The sequence below is a fragment of the Pelophylax lessonae genome (assembly GCF_965119305.1).
Source record: "Pelophylax lessonae genome assembly, chromosome: 7".
Taxonomy (NCBI): domain Eukaryota; kingdom Metazoa; phylum Chordata; class Amphibia; order Anura; family Ranidae; genus Pelophylax; species Pelophylax lessonae.
The window spans coordinates 3,380,498-3,403,481 of NC_138774.1; the positions used below are offsets into that span (position 1 = coordinate 3,380,498).

The 22,984-nt window shown below is 48.4% G+C and overlaps 1 protein-coding gene across 1 annotated transcript in view; it reads right to left on the bottom strand.

Annotated features, from left to right (window-relative positions):
• LOC309559874 (connector enhancer of kinase suppressor of ras 2-like) overlaps positions 1-22,520 on the bottom strand; it is a 655,275-nt gene extending 632,755 nt beyond the window's left edge. The window contains exon 1 of the mRNA XM_082263301.1: positions 22,311-22,520. Coding sequence (XP_082119427.1) covers positions 22,311-22,374 — 64 coding nt within the window. The 5' untranslated portion in view covers positions 22,375-22,520. The remainder of the gene's footprint in view (positions 1-22,310) is intronic.
• Positions 22,521-22,984: the final 464 nt, after the last annotated feature.

A 22,984-nucleotide genomic window follows, 5' to 3' on the forward strand; every position in this document is an offset into this window, starting at 1 on the left:
CATCGGTCTTTCAAACGCAATTATTTTGGAAAAAAAGACACTTGGCTGAATTAAAAAAAAACTAAATTAAAAAAAAAAACTAAAAAGAGTAGAGTTAGCCCAATTTTTTTGTAGAATGTGAAAGATGATGTCACGTTGAGTAAATAGATATTTAACATGTTACGGTTTAAAATTGCGCACACTTTTCAAAATGGCGACAAACTACGTTACTTTAAAATCCCTATAGGCGACACGGTTAAAAAAAAAATTTAAGTTACCATTTTAGAATGACAGAGGAGGTTCTGTGCTAGAATTATTGCTCTTACTCTGACGATCATGGCGATACCTACACATGTGCGATTTGAACACCATTTACATGTGCGGGCGCAACTTACGTATGCATTTTCCGGGGCAGGGCGCTTTAAAAAATGTTTTTTCCTATTTATTTTATTTTGTATTTTTTCCACTGTCCCTTTTAAAAAAATCTGATCACTTTTATTGCTGTCACAAGCAATGTAAACCTCCCTTGTGACAGTAATAGCAGTGACAGGTACTCTTTATGGAGGGATCGGGGGGAATGTGACAGTAATAGGAGTGACAGGTACTCTTTATGGAGGGATCGGGGGGAATGTGACAGTAATAGGAGTGACAGGTACTCTTTATGGAGGGATCGGGGGGAATGTGACAGTAATAGGAGTGACAGGTACTCTTTATGGAGGGATCGGGGGGGGGGGGGGAATGTGACAGTAATAGCAGTGACAGGTACTCTTTATGGAGGGATCGGGGGGAATGTGACACCAATAGGCAGTGACAGGTACTCTTTATGGAGGGATCGGGGGGAATGTGACACCAATAGGCAGTGACAGGTACTCTTTATGGAGGGATCGGGGGGAATGTGACAGTAATAGCAGTGACAGGTACTCTTTATGGAGGGATCGGGGGGAATGTGACAGTAATAAGCAGTGACAGGTACTCTTTATGGAGGGATCGGGGGGGGGGGAATGTGACAGTAATAGGAGTGACAGGTACTCTTTATGGAGGGATCGGGGGGAATGTGACAGTAATAGGAGTGACAGGTACTCTTTATGGAGGGATCGGGGGGGGGGGGGGGGAATGTGACAGTAATAGGAGTGACAGGTACTCTTTATGGAGGGATCGGGGGGGGGGGGGATGTGACAGTAATAGGAGTGACAGGTACTCTTTATGGAGGGATCGGGGGGAATGTGACAGTAATAAGCAGTGACAGGTACTCTTTATGGAGGGATCGGGAGGAATGTGACAGTAATAGGAGTGACAGGTACTCTTTATGGAGGGATCGGGGGGGGGGGGAATGTGACAGTAATAGGAGTGACAGGTACTCTTTATGGAGGGATCGGGGGAATGTGACAGTAATAGCAGTGACAGGTACTCTTTATGGAGGGATCGGGGAGGAATGTGACAGTAATATGCAGTGACAGGTACTCTTTATGGAGGGATCGGGGGGAATGTGACAGTAATAGGAGTGACAGGTACTCTTTATGGAGGGATCGGGGGGGAATGTGACAGTAATAGGCAGTGACAGGTACTCTTTATGGAGGGATCGGGGGGAATGTGACAGTAATAGCAGTGACAGGTACTCTTTATGGAGGGATCGGGGGGGAATGTGACAGTAATAGGCAGTGACAGGTACTCTTTATGGAGGGATCGGGGGAATGTGACAGTAATAGGAGTGACAGGTACTCTTTATGGAGGGATCGGGGGGAATGTGACAGTAATATGCAGTGACAGGTACTCTTTATGGAGGGATCGGGGGGGAATGTGACAGTAATAGCAGTGACAGGTACTCTTTATGGAGGGATCGGGGAGGAATGTGACAGTAATATGCAGTGACAGGTACTCTTTATGGAGGGATCGGGGGGAATGTGACAGTAATAGGAGTGACAGGTACTCTTTATGGAGGGATCGGGGGGAATGTGACAGTAATAGCAGTGACAGGTACTCTTTATGGAGGGATCGGGGGGGAATGTGACAGTAATAGGCAGTGACAGGTACTCTTTATGGAGGGATCGGGGGGAATGTGACAGTAATAGCAGTGACAGGTAGTCTTTATGGAGGGATCGGGAGGAACGTGACAGTAATAGGAGTGACAGGTACTCTTTATGGAGGGATCGGGGGGAATGTGACAGTAATAGGAGTGACAGGTACTCTTTATGGAGGGATCGGGGGGAATGTGACAGTAATAGCAGTGACAGGTACTCTTTATGGAGGGATCGGGGGGAATGTGACAGTAATAGCAGTGACAGGTACTCTTTATGGAGGGATCGGGGGGAATGTGACAGTAATAGCAGTGACAGGTACTCTTTATGGAGGGATCGGGGGGGGGGAATGTGACAGTAATAGGAGTGACAGGTACTCTTTATGGAGGGATTGGGGGGAATGTGACAGTAATAGGAGTGACAGGTACTCTTTATGGAGGGATCGGGGGGGAATGTGACAGTAATATGCAGTGACAGGTACTCTTTATGGAGGGATCGGGGGAATGTGACAGTAATAGGAGTGACAGGTACTCTTTATGGAGGGATCGGGGAGGAATGTGACAGTAATATGCAGTGACAGGTACTCTTTATGGAGGGATCGGGGGGAATGTGACAGTAATAGGAGTGACAGGTACTCTTTATGGAGGGATCGGGGGGGAATGTGACAGTAATAGGAGTGACAGGTACTCTTTATGGAGGGATCGGGGGGAATGTGACAGTAATAGCAGTGACAGGTACTCTTTATGGAGGGATCGGGGGGGAATGTGACAGTAATAGGCAGTGACAGGTACTCTTTATGGAGGGATCGGGAGGAATGTGACAGTAATAGGAATGACAGGTACTCTTTATGGAGGGATCGGGGGGGAATGTGACAGTAATAGGCAGTGACAGGTACTCTTTATGGAGGGATCGGGGGGAATGTGACAGTAATAGGCAGTGACAGGTACTCTTTATGGAGGGATCGGGGGGGAATGTGACAGTAATAGCAGTGACAGGTACTCTTTATGGAGGGATCGGGGAGGAATGTGACAGTAATATGCAGTGACCGGTACTCTTTATGGAGGGATCGGGGGGAATGTGACAGTAATAGGAGTGACAGGTACTCTTTATGGAGGGATCGGGGGGAATGTGACAGTAATAGCAGTGACAGGTACTCTTTATGGAGGGATCGGGGGGGAATGTGACAGTAATATGCAGTGACAGGTACTCTTTATGGAGGGATCGGGGGGAATGTGACAGTAATAGGAGTGACAGGTACTCTTTATGGAGGGATCGGGGGGAATGTGACAGTAATAGCAGTGACAGGTACTCTTTATGGAGGGATCGGGGGGAATGTGACAGTAATAGGCAGTGACAGGTACTCTTTATGGAGGGATCGGGGGGAATGTGACAGTAATAGCAGTGACAGGTAGTCTTTATGGAGGGATCGGGAGGAACGTGACAGTAATAGGAGTGACAGGTACTCTTTATGGAGGGATCGGGGGGAATGTGACAGTAATAGGAGTGACAGGTACTCTTTATGGAGGGATCGGGGGGAATGTGACAGTAATAGCAGTGACAGGTACTCTTTATGGAGGGATCGGGGGGAATGTGACAGTAATAGCAGTGACAGGTCCTCTTTATGGAGGGATCGGGGGGAATGTGAGAGTAATAGGCAGTGACAGGTACTCTTTATGGAGGGATCGGGGGGAATGTGACAGTAATAGCAGTGACAGGTACTCTTTATGGAGGGATCGGGGGCAATGTGACAGTAATAGCAGTGACAGGTACTCTTTATGGAGGGATCGGGGGGAATGTGACAGTAATAGGCAGTGACAGGTACTCTTTATGGAGGGATCGGGGAGGAATGTGACAGTAATAGGAGTGACAGGTACTCTTTATGGAGGGATCGGGGGGGAATGTGACAGTAATAGGAGTGACAGGTACTCTTTATGGAGGGATCGGGGGGAATGTGACAGTAATAGCAGTGACAGGTACTCTTTATGGAGGGATCGGGGAGGAATGTGACAGTAATAGGAGTGACAGGTACTCTTTATGGAGGGATCGGGGGGAATGTGACAGTAATAGCAGTGACAGGTACTCTTTATGGAGGGATCGGGGGGAATGTGACAGTAATAGCAGTGACAGGTACTCTTTATGGAGGGATCGGGGGGGAATGTGACAGTAATAGGAGTGACAGGTACTCTTTATGGAGGGATCGGGGGGAATGTGACAGTAATAGGAGTGACAGGTACTCTTTATGGAGAGATCGGGGGTCTATAAGACCCCAAATCCCTCCTCTGCCCTTGAAAGTATTCAAAATGCCAAGATCAGCGTTTTTGAATACTTTTGATTTTTGAAAATTGGCGCCGTTGGTAAACCGGAAGTGACGTTGCTTCCGGGTTACCATATCCGAGACCCAATCAAAGCCGATTCCAGCTTTGTTCAGGTCTCCGGCCAGCCGCGGACGCGTTGGCTGGTCGCTCGGGTCTTCAGGTGGGACAGGAGAGCCCAGGCGATCGGTGGAAGGTGATGGAAGAGGGGGGAGGGGATGTCCCCTGTCTCGCTGCGCTGGTTATTACAAGAAAGCCGACCGCCGGCTCTAAAAAATGGTACCGGGGTGACGCCTGCAGCTGCAGATCATCCCGCTACAACCCCTGGAAGCCGAATGACGCACAGGTCATGTGATTTGGCAGCAAGTGGTTAAAGCATCGCCTATGGAAAATATCGGGTACTGAAGTTTGCCGCCATTTTATGGGCGCAAGCATATGTAAGGTTTGACATGTTAGGAATGTTTACTCGGCTTTTATATTTTACCAAAAAATTGGTTATTTATTGCGTTTTTGCACCCCCTAAAATTAACTTTAAATGTGTTTTTTTTTTTTAAAATGTATTTCCTAGACCTTTGCAGTAATATCGTGTGACATTAAAAATAGGAACTACTGCTATTTTGTTCTCTAGGGTAGGGGTGCCAAACTCAATTTCACGGGCCACATCAGCAGTAGGGTTGCCTTCAAAGGGCCTGTTGTATCTGGGGTGCACTATGTACAGAGTGCAAGGTTCAGGAGTGCATTATGTGCAGAGTTCAGGACTACGCAATGTACAGAGTGCAGAGTTCAGGGCTGGGCTACTTATAAAGTTCAGGAGGGCGTTTTGTACAGAGTGCAGGGTTCAGGAGTACATTATGTGCAGAGTTCAGGACTACGCTATGTACAGATTGCAAAGTTCAGGGGTGCACTACCTACAGAGTTCAGAAGGGCATTTTGTACAGAATGCAGGGTTCAGGAGTGCATTATGTGCAGAGTTCAGGACTAGGTTACGTATAGAGTGCAGAGTTCCCGGGTGCGCTACCTACAGAGTTCAGGAGGGCGTTACATACAGAGTGCAGGGTTCAGGAGTGCAGAGTTCAAGAATACACTATGTACAGAGTGCAGAGTTCCCGGGTGCGCTACCTACAGAGTTCAGGAGGGAGTTACATACAGAGTGCAGGGTTCAGAAGTGCATTATGTGCAGAGTTCAGGACTACCCTATGTACAGAGTGCAGAGTTCCCGGGTGCGCTACCTACAGAGTTCAGGAGGGCGTTACGTACAGAGTGCAGGGTTCAGAAGTGCATTATGTGCAGAGTTCAGGACTATGCTATGTACAGAGTTCAGGGCTGGACTACCTACAGAGTTCAAGAGGGCGTTACGTACAGAGTGCAGGGTTCAGGAGTGCATTATGTGCAGAGTTCAGGACTACCCTATGTACAGAGTGCAGAGTTCCCGGGTGTGCTACCTACAGAGTTCAGGAGGGCATTACGTACAGAGTGCAGGGTTCAGAAGTGCATTATGTGCAGAGTTCAGGACTACGCTATGTACAGAGTTCAGGGCTGGGCTACCTACAGAGTTCAGGAGGGCGTTTCGTACAGAGTGCAGGGTTCAGGAGTCCATTATGTTCAGAGTTCGGGTCTACGTACTGAGTGCAGAGTTCAGGGGTGCGCTACCTACAGAGTTCAGGAAGGGGTTAAATACAGGGTGCAGGGTTCAGAAGTGCATTATGTGCAGGGTTCAGGTCTATGCTATGTACAGAGTACAAGGTTCAAGAACGCGCTCTGTACAGAGTGCAGCGTTCAGGGGTGTGCTTTGTACGGTGCAAGGTTTGGGGGTGCACTGAGTTTGTTTCTCCATCCCATGAATGTTCCTCACTTTTTTTTTACCTATCTGGCCCAGCTCTAGTACCTCCCCATGTAGGCGGCTCTACTACCTGTGTATTTCTCTTAGATTCTGGAGATCTGTCCCTGCTGTGCCCTACCGTGAGTGCATCCAGGAATCTGTTAGATCCGGGAGGCACTGAGGGCAAAGCTGTCCCTTGTAAACACAGAAGGCTTCTGCATTTAAAAGTGACAGCGGGGAGTGGGAGCCGGAGATGGTGGAATGGAGGGGAGTGGGAGCGGAGGGTGAGAGCCGGAGGTGGCGGAATGGAGGGGAGTGGGAGCGGAGGGTGAGAGCCGGAGGTGGCGGAATGGAGGGGAGTGGGAGCGGAGGGTGAGAGCCGGGGGTGGCGGAATGGAGGGGAGTGGGAGCGGAGGGTGAGAGCCGGAGGTGGTGGAATGGAGGGGAGTGGGAGCGGAGGGTGAGAGCCGGAGGTGGCGGAATGGAGGGGAGTGGAAGCGGAGGGTGAGAGCCGGAGGTGGCAGAATGGAGGGGAGTGGGAGCGGAGGGTGAGAGCCGGAGGTGGTGGAATGGAGGGGAGTGGGAGCGGAGGGTGAGAGCCAGAGGTGGCGGAATGGAGGGGAGTGGGAGCGGAGGGTGAGAGCCGGAGGTGGCGGAATGGAGGGGAGTGGGAGCGGAGGGTGAGAGCCGGAGGTGGCGGAATGGAGGAGAGTGGGAGCGGAGGGTGAGAGCCGGAGGTGGAGGAATGGAGTTCCGGCTGCAAAACTGGGTGTGAGGGCCACATGACAAGGCCTGGAAGGCCACAATTGACCCCTGGGCCTTGTGTTTGACATACGTGGTCTAGGGTGTCTGCATTCAGAAAATATATCATGTTTTGGGGGTTGTTTGTAATCTTCAGGCCTAAAATGATTTTTTTAGACGTGTTCAAAAAAAAAAAAAAATGCAAGAATGGTTGTGGCTGTGAAAGGGTTTAAGGATGAGTTCACCTTCGGGAACATGTTCCACCCGTCAGATTTCTGGGGAAAAAACTGGCTCCTAACTTTTTTTAGCCGGGTTCGTAGATTCAAAGCCAATTTGTCAAGCCCTGTCCATTGGTAGATATTTGAATAATTTACAACCAGCTCAGAACCCTCTTTCACTGTCGGTAAACAGCGAAGTACCGGCTGATACCGGCGTCAGACATCGCAACGTTGGGGCCATTAGAGATGGAAGCGTCATAGCAGGTCCGCTGCATGGAAACCCTTCTACTCGTCATATCGTTCCTGGCACCATAAACCAAAGCATTATCGAGCTCCCAAATTCACCACACAGGGTAACCTGCGTCAAGACGCGAGTCGGCGATGAGTCACCCAGTCCAATCCATTTCCAGTGATGTAGAGAAAGGCAGCGATGCCATTATCCTGAATAACCCCTCATGTGCCAGATTCCTCCTGTCAGGTCTATATAATGTCACACTAAATCTGTCTAAATAACAACAAGGGAGTGAGGGGGGGATTCTTCAAAATTAGCTGCGGCGAAACGTGCGCTCCCGCAAGAAGCGTCTGCCGCGGTTATCGCCGTTAAATACTCTGCGGGGAAATTAAACCGCCCGCCGTATGGCCGCAATAACATCCAGTTAATCGCCTGCTCTGTCCTATTACGAAGCCATGTGAAAGGCGACCACTTCACTGACAGTTGATGCGTCTCTGGGGCCACAAGGTAACGCATTTCAAGGCGTGATTACCCAGAGGTCCAAATTATTAGAGGGCTGGAGGGGGGGATGAGCAGAGGAAGTGCTGGAGTCAGCAAGAAGTAGGAGAATCGCACACGACACGACCATCAGGACTGGATAGGAGGCTTTAACCAGAAACCGAGAGATTCTCTACTGGGATAACACCAGTCGACAATTTCCAGTTCTATGTTTATCCTGATTTCTGCACTGTACTCCAAAAATAACCAATAAAAAAAAAGTAAAATAAACTGGTATACAGTAATTGTTTCCCTGCCTGGAGTCTATGCAAGCTTACGCTGAACATCTGTGAATACCTGACTATCACATCTTCAAGAGCTTGTTGGCCATCTCATTCTAGAGCCATGGGCTTCAATATGGATTCGAACCCTTCACCCTTTTGTGGTAAAGTTTATACAAGTCTGTAGACCCACATGAGCCTGTTGGCCATTTTATTCTAAAGCCATGACCTCGATATGGAGTCGACCACTTCACCCCTTTGTGGTAAAGTCTATACAAGTCTATGGACAGTCGATCATCATACCCACATGAGCCTGTTGGCCATTTTATTCTAAATTTGTAAAATAGAATTCCGGGCTATGAATCCATAAAGTGCATCCAAAAATTGCATATAGATAAGACACTATCATCAAAGTGTAACTATAAAGTGTCAATGTAATCCATAGGCGCATGAGTGAATATGAAAATAATAATACAGTACAGTTATCATACACATACACTTAGCATGATATACAAATAACTGTGCACACTGAAAGTGCTCATGTGCATAAATAAGCTAAATAAAATTTAGCATAAATAAGCTAAAATGCAAATAGTGAAATAAAAAACAAATCAACACACGAATAGGCTAGGCCAGTGATGGCGAATCTTGGTACCCCAGATGTTTTGGAACTACATTTCCGATGATGCTCAACTACACTGCAGAGAGCATGAGCATCATGGGAAATGTAGTTTCAAAACATCTGGGGTGCCAAGGTTCGCCATCACTGGGCTAGGCTATAAGAAGATTGCCAAGACCCTGAAACTGAGCTGAAGCACAGTGGCCAAGGCTATACAGCGGTTTAACAGGAGAGGTTCCACTCAGAACAGGCCTCACCATGGTCGACCAAAGAGGTTGAGTGCCGTGCTCAGCGTCATATCCAGAGGTTGTCTTTGGGAAATAGACGTATGAGTGCTGCCAGCATTGCTGCAGAGGGTGAAGGGGTGGGGGGTCAGCCTGTCAGTGCTCAGACCATACGCCGCACACTGCATCAAATTGGTCTGCATGGCTGTCATCCCAGAAGGAAGCCTCTTCTAAAGATGATGGACAAGAAAGCCTGGAAACAGTTTACTGAAGACAATCAGACTAAGGGCATGGATTACTGGAACCATGTCCTGTGGTCTGATGAGACCAAGATAAACTTATTTGGTGTCAGATGGTGTCAGGCGTGTGTGGGGGCAACCAGGTGAGGAGTACAAAGACAAGTGTGTCTTCCTACAGTCAAGCATGGTGGTGGGAGTGTCATGGTCTGGGGAGCTACAGTTCATTGAGGGAACCATGAATGCCAACATGTACTGTGACATACTGAATCAGAGCAAAATCCCCTCCCTTCAGAGACTGGGCCGCAGGGCAGTATTCCAACATGATAACGACCCCAAACACCTCCAAGATGACCACTGCCTTGCTAAAGAAGCTGAGGGTAAAGGTGATGGACTGGCCAAGCATGTCTCCAGACCTAAACCCTATTGAGCATCTGTGGGGCATCCTCAAATGGAAGGTGGAGGAGCGCAAGGTCTCTAACATCCACCAGCTCTGTGATGTTGTCAGGGTGGAGTGGAAGAGGACTCCAGTGACAACCTGTGAAGCTCTGGTGAACCCCATGCCCAAGAGGGTTAAGGCAGTGCTGGAAAATAATGGTGGCCACACAAAATATTGACACTTTGGGCCCAATTTGGACATTTTCACTTAGGGGTGTACTTACTTTTGTTGCCAGCAGTTTAGACATTAATGGCTGTCTGTTGAGTTATTTTGAGGGGACAGCAAATTTACACTGTTATACAAGCTGTACACTCACTACTTTACATTGTAGCAAAGTCTCATTTCTTCAGTGTTGTCACATGAAAAGATAGAATAAAATATTTATAAAAATGTGAGGGTGTACTTACTTTTGTCAGATACTGTATGTTTTATGTATATTTAAATTTAAAAAATCTACATAAAATTCAAAAAATATATAAAAACATACAAATATGACTCTAAATTGGGAACATACACACCCCACTTGAAAAACAAGAAAATGACAATATCCTAATAGTACTACAGATCAAAAGTTTTCAATCATAAAAGTGTGTCAAATGCCACTCCAAATTCAAACCTCTTGCAATTCTTGTTTGGAGAAAAAATATCCAATAAACCTCACATGCAGTGGAAGTGCTCTCAGCACAAAAAATACGCTCCCCATGAATGCGTATATGTGACTGTTTGGTGTTAAAGCCCACCCGTCCATCGGCCGCATATAAAGTAGTACAGGAGATGGTCAGAGACTGCAGACATAGTACAGGCAGTGGCGGCTGGTGTGTTGGGGGCATAGGGGTGCCGCCCCCCCCATCCATGCGTCCGGCCCCCTAATCTGCATGCAGGGGTGCCGGACGCATGGAGCATAATGGGGATTTTTTTTTTTTTTACATCACTTGATTAGAGCCAGAGGCTCTAATAGGGCGATGCAAAGGGTGGACCCGGGGCGCAGAGCAGTGCGTCCCGAGCCCACCCATTGTGTGACAATAGCGAATGAAAATTCGCTATTGCCACACCGATCCTCCTCCTGGCCAAATTCAGGAAGCGTGTCCGATACTCGCTTCCTGATTGGCTGCAAGGCAAACCTCATGCCATTGGTCGAGGAGGAGGCGGGAGCGGGAGGACTGAGGGGGCGTGCCGGGGGACAGAGCGAGGTGAAGCCGCCACTGCCGCCGGGACTGAAGAGAAGCCGCCGCCAGGTAAGTGCATTGGTCTCGGGGGGAGGGAAGCCCACACTGCATTGAAGGGAGCACGCTGTGGTGCTCTGCATTGATTGGGGGGCATGCTGTGGTGCTCTGCAATGATTGGGGCACGCTGTGGCGCTTTGCAATGATTGGGGACAATGCTGTGGCACTCTGCAATGATTGGGGACAATGCTGTGGCACTCTGCAATGATTGGGGGGCATGCTGTGGCACTCTGCAATGATTGGGGGGGCATGCTGTGGCACTCTGCATTGATTGGGGGGCATGCTGTGGCACTCTGCATTGATTGGGGGGCACGCTGTGGCACTCTGCATTGATTGGGGGGCACGCTGTGGCACTCTGCATTGATTGGGGGGCACGCTGTGGCACTCTGCGTTGATTGGGGGGCACGCTGTGGCACTCTGCGTTGATTGGGGGGCACGCTGTGGCACTCTGCGTTGATTGGGGGGCACGCTGTGGCACTCTGCGTTGATTGGGGGGCACGCTGTGGCACTCTGCGTTGATTGGGGGGCACGCTGTGGCACTCTGCGTTGATTGGGGGGCACGCTGTGGCACTCTGCGTTGATTGGGGGGCACGCTGTGGCACTCTGCATTGATTGGGGGGCACGCTGTGGCACTCTGCATTGATTGGGGGCACGCTGTGGCACTCTGCATTGATTGGGGGGCACGCTGCGGCACTCTGCGTTGATTGGGGGGCACGCTGTGGCACTCTGCGTTGATTGGGGGGCACGCTGTGGCACTCTGCGTTGATTGGGGGGCGCGCTGTGGCACTCTGCGTTGATTGGGGGGCGCGCTGTGGCACTCTGCGTTGATTGGGGGGCACGCTGTGGCACAGAGATGGTCAGAGACTGCAGACATAGTACAGGAGACGGTCAGAGACTGCAGACATAGCACAGGAGATGGTCAGAGACTGCAGACATAGCACAGGAGATGGTCAGAAACTGCAAACATAGTATAGGAGACGGTCAGAGACTGCAGACACAGTACAGGACACGGTCAGAGACTGCAGACATAGTACAGGAGACGGTCAGAGACTGCAGACACAGTACAGGAGATGGTCAGAGACTGCAGATACAGTACAGGAGATGGTCAGAGACTGCAGACATAGTACATGAGATGATCAGAGACTGCAGACATACTACATGAGATGGTCAGAGACTGCAGACATGGTACAGGAGACGGTCAGAGACTGCAGACATACTACAGGAGACGGTCAGAGACTGCAGACATAGTACAGGAGACGGTCAGAGACTGCAGACATAGTACAGGAGACGGTCAGAGACTGCAGACATAGCACAGAAGACGGTCAAAGACTGCAGACATACTACAGGAGACGGTCAGAGACTGCAGACATAGTACAGGAGACGGTCAGAGACTGCAGACATACTACAGGAGACGGTCAGAGACTGCAGACATGCTATATTAAGGCTCCCATCAGCCCCTTTATTACCATCTTGTGCCATATTTGAAATATTTTTCTTAGCAAGCTCAAATATAACAGATCAGAGGAAGAAGAGGGACGGCCATCACAGAAAAAAGGAGGACAGTGTGAAGGAAACAAACACAATCCGGTCTAAAGAATATCTTTCCTTCACTGATTTGTAGAAGCACCAAAATATCCTCCGAGGGCCACAAAGTAATGCCAAGGGGCCCCGTGTTTTACCAAATAAAACAACTTTCTGCCAGGAATACAGGAGTGCAGAGATTGCCTCACATGTTACAATGTTGCCATTTGGAGAATAGTGAGCAGCAATGTCACATTTCTCTTCTCGAGTTTACAAATACGAGGAGAAGATAAAGCAACCAGCCGACACCTTCACCAAAACAACGATGCCGGCTGATTCCGGGAAGAACTTGCTTTACCTCCCCCCATATCACCCACTTCTGGACCGGGACTATTTCTGACACTTGTTGTGTAAAACCAGGATTTCTTGCTAGAAAATTACTTCAAACCCCAAACATATATATATATATTATATATTTTAGCAGAGACCCGAGAGAATAAAATGGCGGTTGTTGCAATACTTTATGTGACACTGTATTTGCGCAGCACTCTTTCAAAAGCAATTTTTTTAGGAAAAAATACACTTCACTGATTAAAAAAAAATTTCCCTTACATCAGGGTCCCCGTCAGAGTCCCCCCTTACATCAGGGTCCCCATCAGAACCCTCCCTTACATCAGGGTCCCCATCAGAACCCTCCCTTACATCAGGGTCCCCATCAGAGTCCCCCTTACATCAGGGTCCCCATCAGAGTCCTCCCTTACATCAGGGTCCCCATCAGAACGCCCCCCTTACATCAGGGTCCCCATCAGATTTCTCCCATACATCAGCTTCCCCATCAGATTTCTCCCTTACATCAGGGTCCCCATCAGTGTACCCCCTTACATCAGTGTCCCCAACAGAGTCCCCCCTTACATCAGGGCCCCCCTTACATCAGGATCCCCATCAGAGTCCCCCCTTACATCAGGGTCCCCATCAGAATCCCCTTTACATCAGGGTCCCCATCAGATTTCTCCCTTACATCAGTGTCCCCATCAGAGTCTCTCCTTACATCAGTTCCCCATAAGAGTACCCATCAGAGTCCCCCTTACATCAGGATCCCCATCAGAGTCCCCCTTACATCAGGATCCCCATCAGAGTCCCTCTTACATCAGGGTCCCCATCAGAGTCCTCCCTTACATCAGGGTCCCCATCAGAACGCCCCCCTTACATCAGGGTCCCCATCAGATTTCTCCCATACATCAGCTTCCCCATCAGATTTCTCCCTTACATCAGGGTCCCCATCAGTGTACCCCCTTACATCAGTGTCCCCAACAGAGTCCCCCCTTACATCAGGGCCCCCCTTACATCAGGATCCCCATCAGAGTCCCCCCTTACATCAGGGTCCCCATCAGAATCCCCTTTACATCAGGGTCCCCATCAGATTTCTCCCTTACATCAGTGTCCCCATCAGAGTCTCTCCTTACATCAGTTCCCCATAAGAGTACCCATCAGAGTCCCCCTTACATCAGGATCCCCATCAGAGTCCCCCTTACATCAGGATCCCCATCAGAGTCCCTCTTACATCAGGATCCCCATCAGAGTCCCCCCTTACATCAGGGTTCCCATCAGAATCCCCCCTAACATCAGGGTCCGAATCAGAGTTCCCCCTTTACATCAGGGTTCCCATCAGAGTCCCCCTAACATCAGGATCCCTATCAGAGTCCCACCTTACATCAGTATCCCCATCAGAGTCCCCCCTTACCTCAGGGTCCCCATCAAATCAGGATCCTCATCAGAGTCCCCCCTTACATCAGTGTCCCCATCAGAGTACCCCCTTAAATCAGGGTCCCCATCAGAGTACTCCCTTACATCAGTGTCCCCAACAGAGTCCCTCCTTACATCAGGGTCCCCATCAGAGTCCCCTCTTACATCAGGGTCCCCATCAGAGTACCCCCTTACATCAGTGTCCCCAACAGAGTCCCCCTTACATCAAGGCCCCCCCCTTACATCAGGGTCCCCATCAGAGTCCCCCCTTACATCAGGGTCCCCATCAGAGTCCCCCCTTACATCAGGGTCCCCATCAGAGTCCCCCCTTACATCAGGGCCCCCTTACATCAGGATCCCCATCAGAGTCCCCCCTTACATCAGGGTCCCCATCAAAGTCCCCCTTACATCAGGGTCCCCATCAGAGTCCTGCCTTACTGCCTTACATCAGAACCAGAGACCATAATCAGCCCCTGCTGACCACAATCCTCAATAAGTGCACTGCGAGGATATGCCACTGACCTTAGCTGCGAGATGTATAAAATCTTGTAGTGGGTCGGATGTGGAGTTTGGAGACCCCTTGGATTAGAGGGATGTAACATAACATAGGACCAGACCACAGCAGCCATTGCTGACTCTGGGGATTGTATATAAATATGGGGGGGAAATAATTGTATTTCCTGTTGTAACATTATGCCAAATTTGAACACTAGTTTGTTACAATAATGAGGTCCAGTGGACCCCAAACCCAGCACAGACTTAGGGGCTTATACTAAACACAGCCCAGCAACACCCTTATTTTCCCAAAGTTCACAAGTCAGAGACAAAATCATCAAACTGAACAGAACGCTCCAGACACAAAGCAGGCCTGGATACATTCCATTATAACTAACAGGACACAGGCCTGGGCCGTTAAACCCACTAGCAAGATATCTCCTAAGCAAGCCTGCCAATCGCCATCATAAAATTGCCATGTCATAAAACCTCACGCAGAGCTCCCGCAGGCTATCTTCTGGTCGGAATTGGCCACTTTAGAGTCAGTACCAGTTTGAATCTAGCTCTGCTTGACCCAAAACTGCCCTTCTCAGACAAGCAGGCTATAAAAATCAGTTCACATTCCATAAATCCGGATATGATAAAATTACATTCATAACAATAGTCCATTGAAATGTATAAGAAAGTAACATTTTGATACCAGACATGCCTATCTATGCCTTAATGTACAGCAGGCGGCTTAGGCACATCTCCAAAAAAGAAAAGGCATAAGCTCAATTTCATGTCTGATATTACTAAAATTGGGATTTTCTTCAATTTAATTATACATTGCTTTTCAAATGGTAAAACACGGTCATCTTGAAACTCTGATACAGTTAGAAAACTGGCGTAGCACTGCCCCCTTGAGGACGGCTGGATTATTCACCTTGGGATCCCCCTGAGTTACCGTTAGCAACTGCATGTACATTTAACTCTTTACTCTTTGGCTCAGTCAATAAACAGTCTAGGGGTTGTAGTTGTTTTTGTGGTTTTTATTAGGGATAGACCGATTATCGACAAAGCCGATATATCGGTGGCCGATATGCACTTTCCCCAATATATCGGTATCGGCCCCGGAACTGGCCGATATTGCCGATATTTTTGTGACGTCATTCTGCCTTCTTAGGCCGCCTCCTTCACCCTGGACAGCCTCGTCTGGAGTCGGGACTAGTCTCGTGGGAGTGTATCACAGCCATACACCCACCCACAGCAGCCAGTGCCAGCCAGCCTCCCACATCCACAGGCCCTGTACCAGCCAGTCACAGGCACTGTGCCCGGGAGCCAGCCACCCACCCACCAAAATATCGGTATCAGCCCTGAAAAAACCATATCGTTCTATACCTAGTTTTTATTTAATTTAGGGATAAGAGAAGGGAAGAGTGGGATACTCCAAATTGAACTATTCACAATGGATGAGAACTCCTGTTCTGAAGTTGCAGCCAGGCTGCAGATCCACCTTGCCACTAGATGAATTAGGATTAAGTTTCTGTAAGATCGCTTGTAAGGAAGACTATCTTCGGGATACCCGCCTAGTATTCCCTTTCACTCCACCAACTGACACCCGTCCTCTGACTATCCTACACCAGGGTGGCCTTCCTCTCAGGTCAGGCCCCTAGACACGATCCCCTTTACTCACGATACTGTTTTTTCGAGGGTCTGCAGTGTCTCAACCCCTCCATTCAGCTCTCCTGGACCTCTGGGTTCAGTTCCTTTCCTACTGGTTTCCAAGCCGACTGCCTGTGACCACGTGCCACCAATGCAGAGGAGACAGACGTCACCCTCCCTCCGGGACTCTGCTCACCAGCCAAAGATCCCGTGGCACATGTGCTCCTGGCTTTTATACCACACCCCAGAATGCACCAGACTACTAGTCTGTGCCAATCACTGAAGCTGTACCAAAGCCTGTGAACTAGTGATCGACCGATATAGGTTTTTGGTTGGCGATACTGATATTTTAGCCAATGCATATCGGTATTGGCCGATATTTTTGTACATTTAAAAAAAACATTTTTTTTTTATTTATTTTTTTTGACAGGTACTTTTGTGAAGGGATCTGGGGGTCTAAAGACCCCAAACCCCTCCTCTGCACTTAATAGCATTCAAAACGCCAAGTTTGGCTGTTTTGAATGCTGTAATTTTTTCGAATTTGGCGCAGAGTACCAGGAAGTGATGTCATGATACCACTTCTGGGTTTTTGCATGGTGACCGGATCAGAGCTCAAATGCGGCTTTGATAGGGTATTCTCTTTGGTGGCCATGAAGGCTGGTTGCCCGGGTCTCCCGGTGGGACCGGAGACCCGGGCAAGCCGCGGAATGCAGCGGGAGGGGGGGGGATATCCCCCCCTTGTAATGAGAGCCGAGCGGCATCCCAGCCGCATCGGTTGTCATTACAAGGCAGCCGACCGTCGGCTATGGACGCCGGTACCGGGGTGATGCCTCTAGCTGCAGACATCACTCCGGTACAAGCACTTTCCTGAAATATCGGTCACCTTGGTTGCTGATTTGGATATATCTGGGAAAGTGAATATTGGCCCTCAAAATATCGGCTTTTCTGATAATCGGTTGATCCCTACGGTGTACCTATTGGTCAGGTTTCCTCCACTGTCCAATTTGCCTCTCCATTGGACCAGTGCGGAACACTCCTCAGACAAGATGAATCACACACTGAGCACCATGAGCAGATCTAACTCACAGATCCTGCTCTCTGTTAAGCAGAAAGCAATTTAGAATTTGCCTGCTGTTCCTCTGATAGGCAGACAGAGCCAAAAACTATACTCTCTCCAGCACCTACCTAGGAGGGAGCTACACTGGAATAAGGGGAGGGTCCATTGAAATATTATACCAGCTTCCGCTCTCCTACCTTTCACCTCCTCATCTCTCTAGATCAGCCTTTTTCAACCAGGGTGACCAGGCACCATGGTGTGCCTTGAGGTTTCTTCAGGGGTGCAAAATGCCTAAAATGTATCAAAAAATGTATACAAGTTGCCTTTTAGTTACACAAAGCCACGGGTTTTCATTATGCACCATTACGACTTTCTAGACATTATCATCCTAGCAAACCAGTGACATCATCAATTGATAAGGAGGATGTCTGTTTCCTCCACAGCGTCCTTATTTGACCCTCCTGTGCCCCTCTGTCTCAGCACTGGGGTGACACGAGCTGATTGAAATTGAGGGAAGAAGAGAAACACTGGAATACTAGTCAGTACCAGTGCGCAAAAGCGTATTTGCTTTGGAAGAATAAATCACCTCTAAGGTTGGGTGTCCTACATGTGGATGTTGCTGCAATATGTAAAGCTTTTAGAATAGTTTTTTACATTTTTAGAATGGGGTGCCTCGAGACGGTCCATATTTTTAAAGGGCGCCTTGACTGAAAAATGGTTGAGAAACACTGCTTTAGACTGAGTGAGGTTTGGCTCGATGGCGCCCTCTAGAGGGTGCACAAAAGCTGCTGCAGCTGGCAGCTTTTAATTTCCCACTGAAATCATAGCAGATTACGAAGAGTCAATCATGAGAACAGATGATGACCTTCATAAATCAGACTGAACGGCAGACTGGGCTCTGCTGGAACCGAAGACCAAGTTGAATTTTATTAAGTACTTTTTCACTTTTGATCCCATTTATGTTGCTGTTGTTTTTTGTTTTTGTTTTTTTAACATCTTTTTTCCAGTAAATATTTTTCTGCCCCATTTATTTTCCTTAAAATAATATTTAAAAACTATTAAGGTTGATTCTGTAAATACTCTAAACCAGAAATGTAAGAACCCGCGTCTCTCTCATATTTTAAACTCTGTTACCTTCCTGTCTGCGTGGCAGTAAGTGTCACAGACCTGTCAGAATCATTCCAGCAGATATGGTGAACGTTGCACCTTTCCAATGCAGCACGTGGTGGCGGCTATTGTTTGTATGTCTAAAGGGTTAACGGTGACGTTAACCAACCCCAGCAGCCATCACTCTTGGTCTGCTGCCACACGAGCTTGACAAGCTCTATGTAGGGTGAGGAAGGAATGCCATTGTCACCCAGCTTTCGCCACAAAATGAATTATGGCTAAACCAGTAGTGTGGCCCCCCAACATCACCAAAGGGCCACATACAATGTACAGTGTATGTAAAGGTGCAGAAAACAGTCAGAGACTGGACATGCTATGGTTGATGGTCAGTAACTGCGGACATACAATAGGTATCAAAGGGCGGCATGTGGCTCCCGGGTCACACTGTGTGTATCATAGGGCTACATGTGGCCCTTTGGCCAAACTGTAAATATCAAAAGCAGCAAAACACGGCCCTTTAGCCACACTGTGCATATCAAATGGCTGCATGTGGCCCTCAGGCCGCAAGGTCAGTATCAGAGGACTTTACATGGCCCTCGGGCCACACTAAGTATCAGAGGACTGCGGGTGGCCCACAGGCACTCTGTAGGTATCAGAGGATTCCACGTGGCCTTGAGACCACACTGTAAGTATCAGGGGACTCCAGGTGGCTCTCGGGCCACACCGCAAGTATCAGAGGACTGCATGTGGCCCTCGGGCCATACTGTAGGTATCAGAGGACTTCATGTGGCCTTCGGACCGCACTAAGTATGTATCAGAGGACTGCACGTGGCCCTCATGCCACACAGTAGGTATCAGAGGACTCCATGTGGCCTTCGGACCACACTGTAGGTATCAGAGGACTGCACGTGGTCCTCAGGCCGCACTGTAGGTATCAGAGGACTTCATATGGCCTTCAGACCACACTGCAAGTATGTATCAGAGGACTTCACGTGGCCCTCATGCCGCGCTGTAGGTATCAGAGGACTTTATGTGGCCTTCGGACCACACTATAAGTATGTGTCAGAGGACTGCACGTGGCCCTCGGGTCGCACTGTAGGTATCAGAGGACTGCACGTGGCCCTCGGGTCGCACTGTAGGTATCAGAGGACTGCACTTGGCCCTCGGGTCGCACTGTAGGTATCAGAGGACTGCACTTGGCCCTCGGGTCGCACTGTAGGTATCAGAGGACTGCACATGGCCCTCGGGTCGCACTGTAGGTATCAGAGGACTGCAGGTGGCCCTTGTCCCACTGGTTGGACATTAGGGGTCTAAACTGTTCCAGGTGGGAAAATATATACTGTATCCAGACATTCCAGTCCAGGGGGACCTTTGAACGTGATCCTGTCAGTGGTAGGAGTGAAGGCTCCATTCTACAGTCTAAGTCATTAGCTGAGAGAGCGCAGCCTACAGGCAGGATACTAGACTGCGGGACAGAATGAATTCTTCTTAGATTACAAAAACATATCTGTGCCAATAGAAGAAAAATTCAGAGTGAGGGAGCCAACATGATTAGTGGGGGCAGAGTAACAGCAGCATTCAGGCTCCTATATAGGTCATATGATACCCCTACACTATAGATCATATAATACCCTTACACTATAGATCATATAATACCCCTACACTATAGATCATATAATACCCTGACACTATAGATTGTATAATACCCCTACACTATATATCATATAATACCCCTACACTATAGATCGTAAAATACCCCTACACTATAGATCGTATAATACCCCTACACTATAGATCATATAAAACCCCGACACTATAGATCATATAATACCCATACACTATAGATCATATAATACCCCGACATTATGGATCATATAATACCCCAACACTATAGATCATATAATACCCCCCCCCCCCCGACACTATAGATCATATAATATCCCTACACTATAGATCATATAATACCCATACACTATAGATCATATAATACCCCGACACTATAGATCATATAATACCCCGACACTATAGATTGTATAATACCCCTACACTATAGATCATATAATACCCATACACTATAGATCATATAATACCCCCCCCCCCCGACACTATAGATCATAGAATATTCCTACACTATAGATCATATAATACCCCGACACTATAGATCATATAATACCTCCCCGACACTATAGATCATATAATACTCCTACACTATAGATCGTATAATACTCCTACACTATAGATCGTATAATACCCCTACACACTGACATGACTTCCTTGTTACAATCCAATCTGTCCTGGGGAGGAATCGGAGGGTTACATTGTTTCTATATATTTGCTGACGATCATCACATCCTCCTCATGCTGTTATTATACAACAGAAAGAGTTACAACAATCAAATCTTCATTTCCCAACAACTGTCAGAGCCGTGCGTGTGACAAGCGACATCTTCATACCGCCTATTGTTACACAAGGTGCAACACATGGAGGGGTAAAGTATAACACGAGGCCAGATTATTATCTCACACAATACACAAGCAGACGCTCCACCGAGGCACAACCAACAATCAGTCCTCCAATATACAATCTACACAACACTATTCTGCACAACTGATCTACAATCTACCCAACACTGATCTACAATCTACCCAACACTGATCTACAATCTACCCAACACTGATCTACAATCTACCCAACACTGATCTACAATCTGCCCAACACTAATATACAATCTACCCAACACTAATATACAATCTACCCAACACTGATCTACAATCTACCCAACACTGATCTACAATCTACCCAACACTGATCTACAATCTACACAACACTGATCTACAATCTGCCCAACACTGATCTACAATCTGCCCAACACTGATCTACAATCTGCCCAACACTGATCTACAATCTACCCAACACTGATCTACAAAATATACAATCTGCACAACACTGATATACACTCTACACAACGCTGATCTACCAATCATTTAGGATATGCACAAGATATTTCCATGGATATACAGGGGTAGTGTACAGATATTCACAGAGCATTCAGAAGCAGTATACAGATATACACAGAGTATACAGGGGTAGTGTACTGATATACAATGGGTCAGTGTACAGATAAACACTGTGTATACAGTGGTAGTGTACAGATTTACACAGGATATACAGGGGTAGTTAGAGATATACACAGGGTATACAAGTGTAATATACAGATCTACACAAGGTATACAGGGGTAGTATACAGATATACACAGGGTATACAGGGGTAGTGTACAGATATACACAGGGTATACAGGGGTAGTGTACAGATATACACAGGATATACAGGGGTAGTGTACAGATATACACAGGGTATACAGGGCTAGTGTAAAGATATACACAGGGTATACAGGGGTAGTGTATAGATATACACAGGATATACAGGGGTAATATACAGATCTACGCAGGGTACACAGGGGCAATATACAGATCTACACAAGGTATACAGGGGTAGTATACAGATATAGACAGGGTACACAGGGGTAGTATACAGATATACACAGGATATACAGGGGTAGTATACAGATTTACAATGGGTCAGTGTACAGATATACACAGGGTATACAGGAATAGTGTAGAGATATCCGTAGTATACAGATATATACAGGATATAGGGGTAGTATACAGATATATACAGTCGGTGGGGATGTCTGTGGTCACAGCTCATACTGGGTGATACGGAGTGGAATCCGCACACATCTACAATACCCCCCCCCCCCCCATATACAGGATCTGCCCCCCTGTACAGGATCTGCCCCCCATGTCACAGCCATAGACTGAGGCGCAGCATGCACAGGGGATGAGCGGAGGGAGCGCTGCTTCTATTGTCGGGTATTGTCGGGCTCTATGGGTTCTGTGGGTTCTGTAGCTCCCCGGGTTCCTTACCTTTCATCCAGTCCACCACCTGCTTGGGACTCCACTTGCTGATGGGTTCCATGACCAGAGCCATGATGATGATGATGAGGAGGAGGATGGGGGGCTCACAGCATGCCCGGCTCTGAGGATGAGGATGAGGATGGATGGGAGATCGGAGGAGCTCTTCTGTCCCTCCAGGATTCGCCCGCACTGATTCACTAATGTAGAAAATTACATTGGCCCCTCCCCCACTGCCTGCAACACGCCGGAGCCCAGAAGAGGGGAATGGTGCAGTAAGGAGAAGAGAGGAGAAGGTGTCGGCTGCTCCTCATCTCATGACACCACTGGCAGCCCAGAGCACGACACACCGACACCGCTATCCTGTGCAACCACAGCGCTCCCTGCGGGGGGATCCCGACAATTCACACACAGCACTGCGAGATAGAGGGGTCTGCAACCAGAGGACCCCCACCCAGAGATACACCCCCCCCCCCATCAGAGATCCTGGACCCCCCACCCAGGGTGAGAGATACACCCCCCCATCAGAGATCCTGGACCCTCACCCAGGGGGAGAGATACACCCCCCCCCCCATCAGAGGTACTGAACCCCCACCTAGGGGGAGAGATACCCCCCCCCCCACAACAGAGATCCTGGATCCTCACCCAGGGGAGAGATACACCCCCCCCCCCATCAGAGATACTGG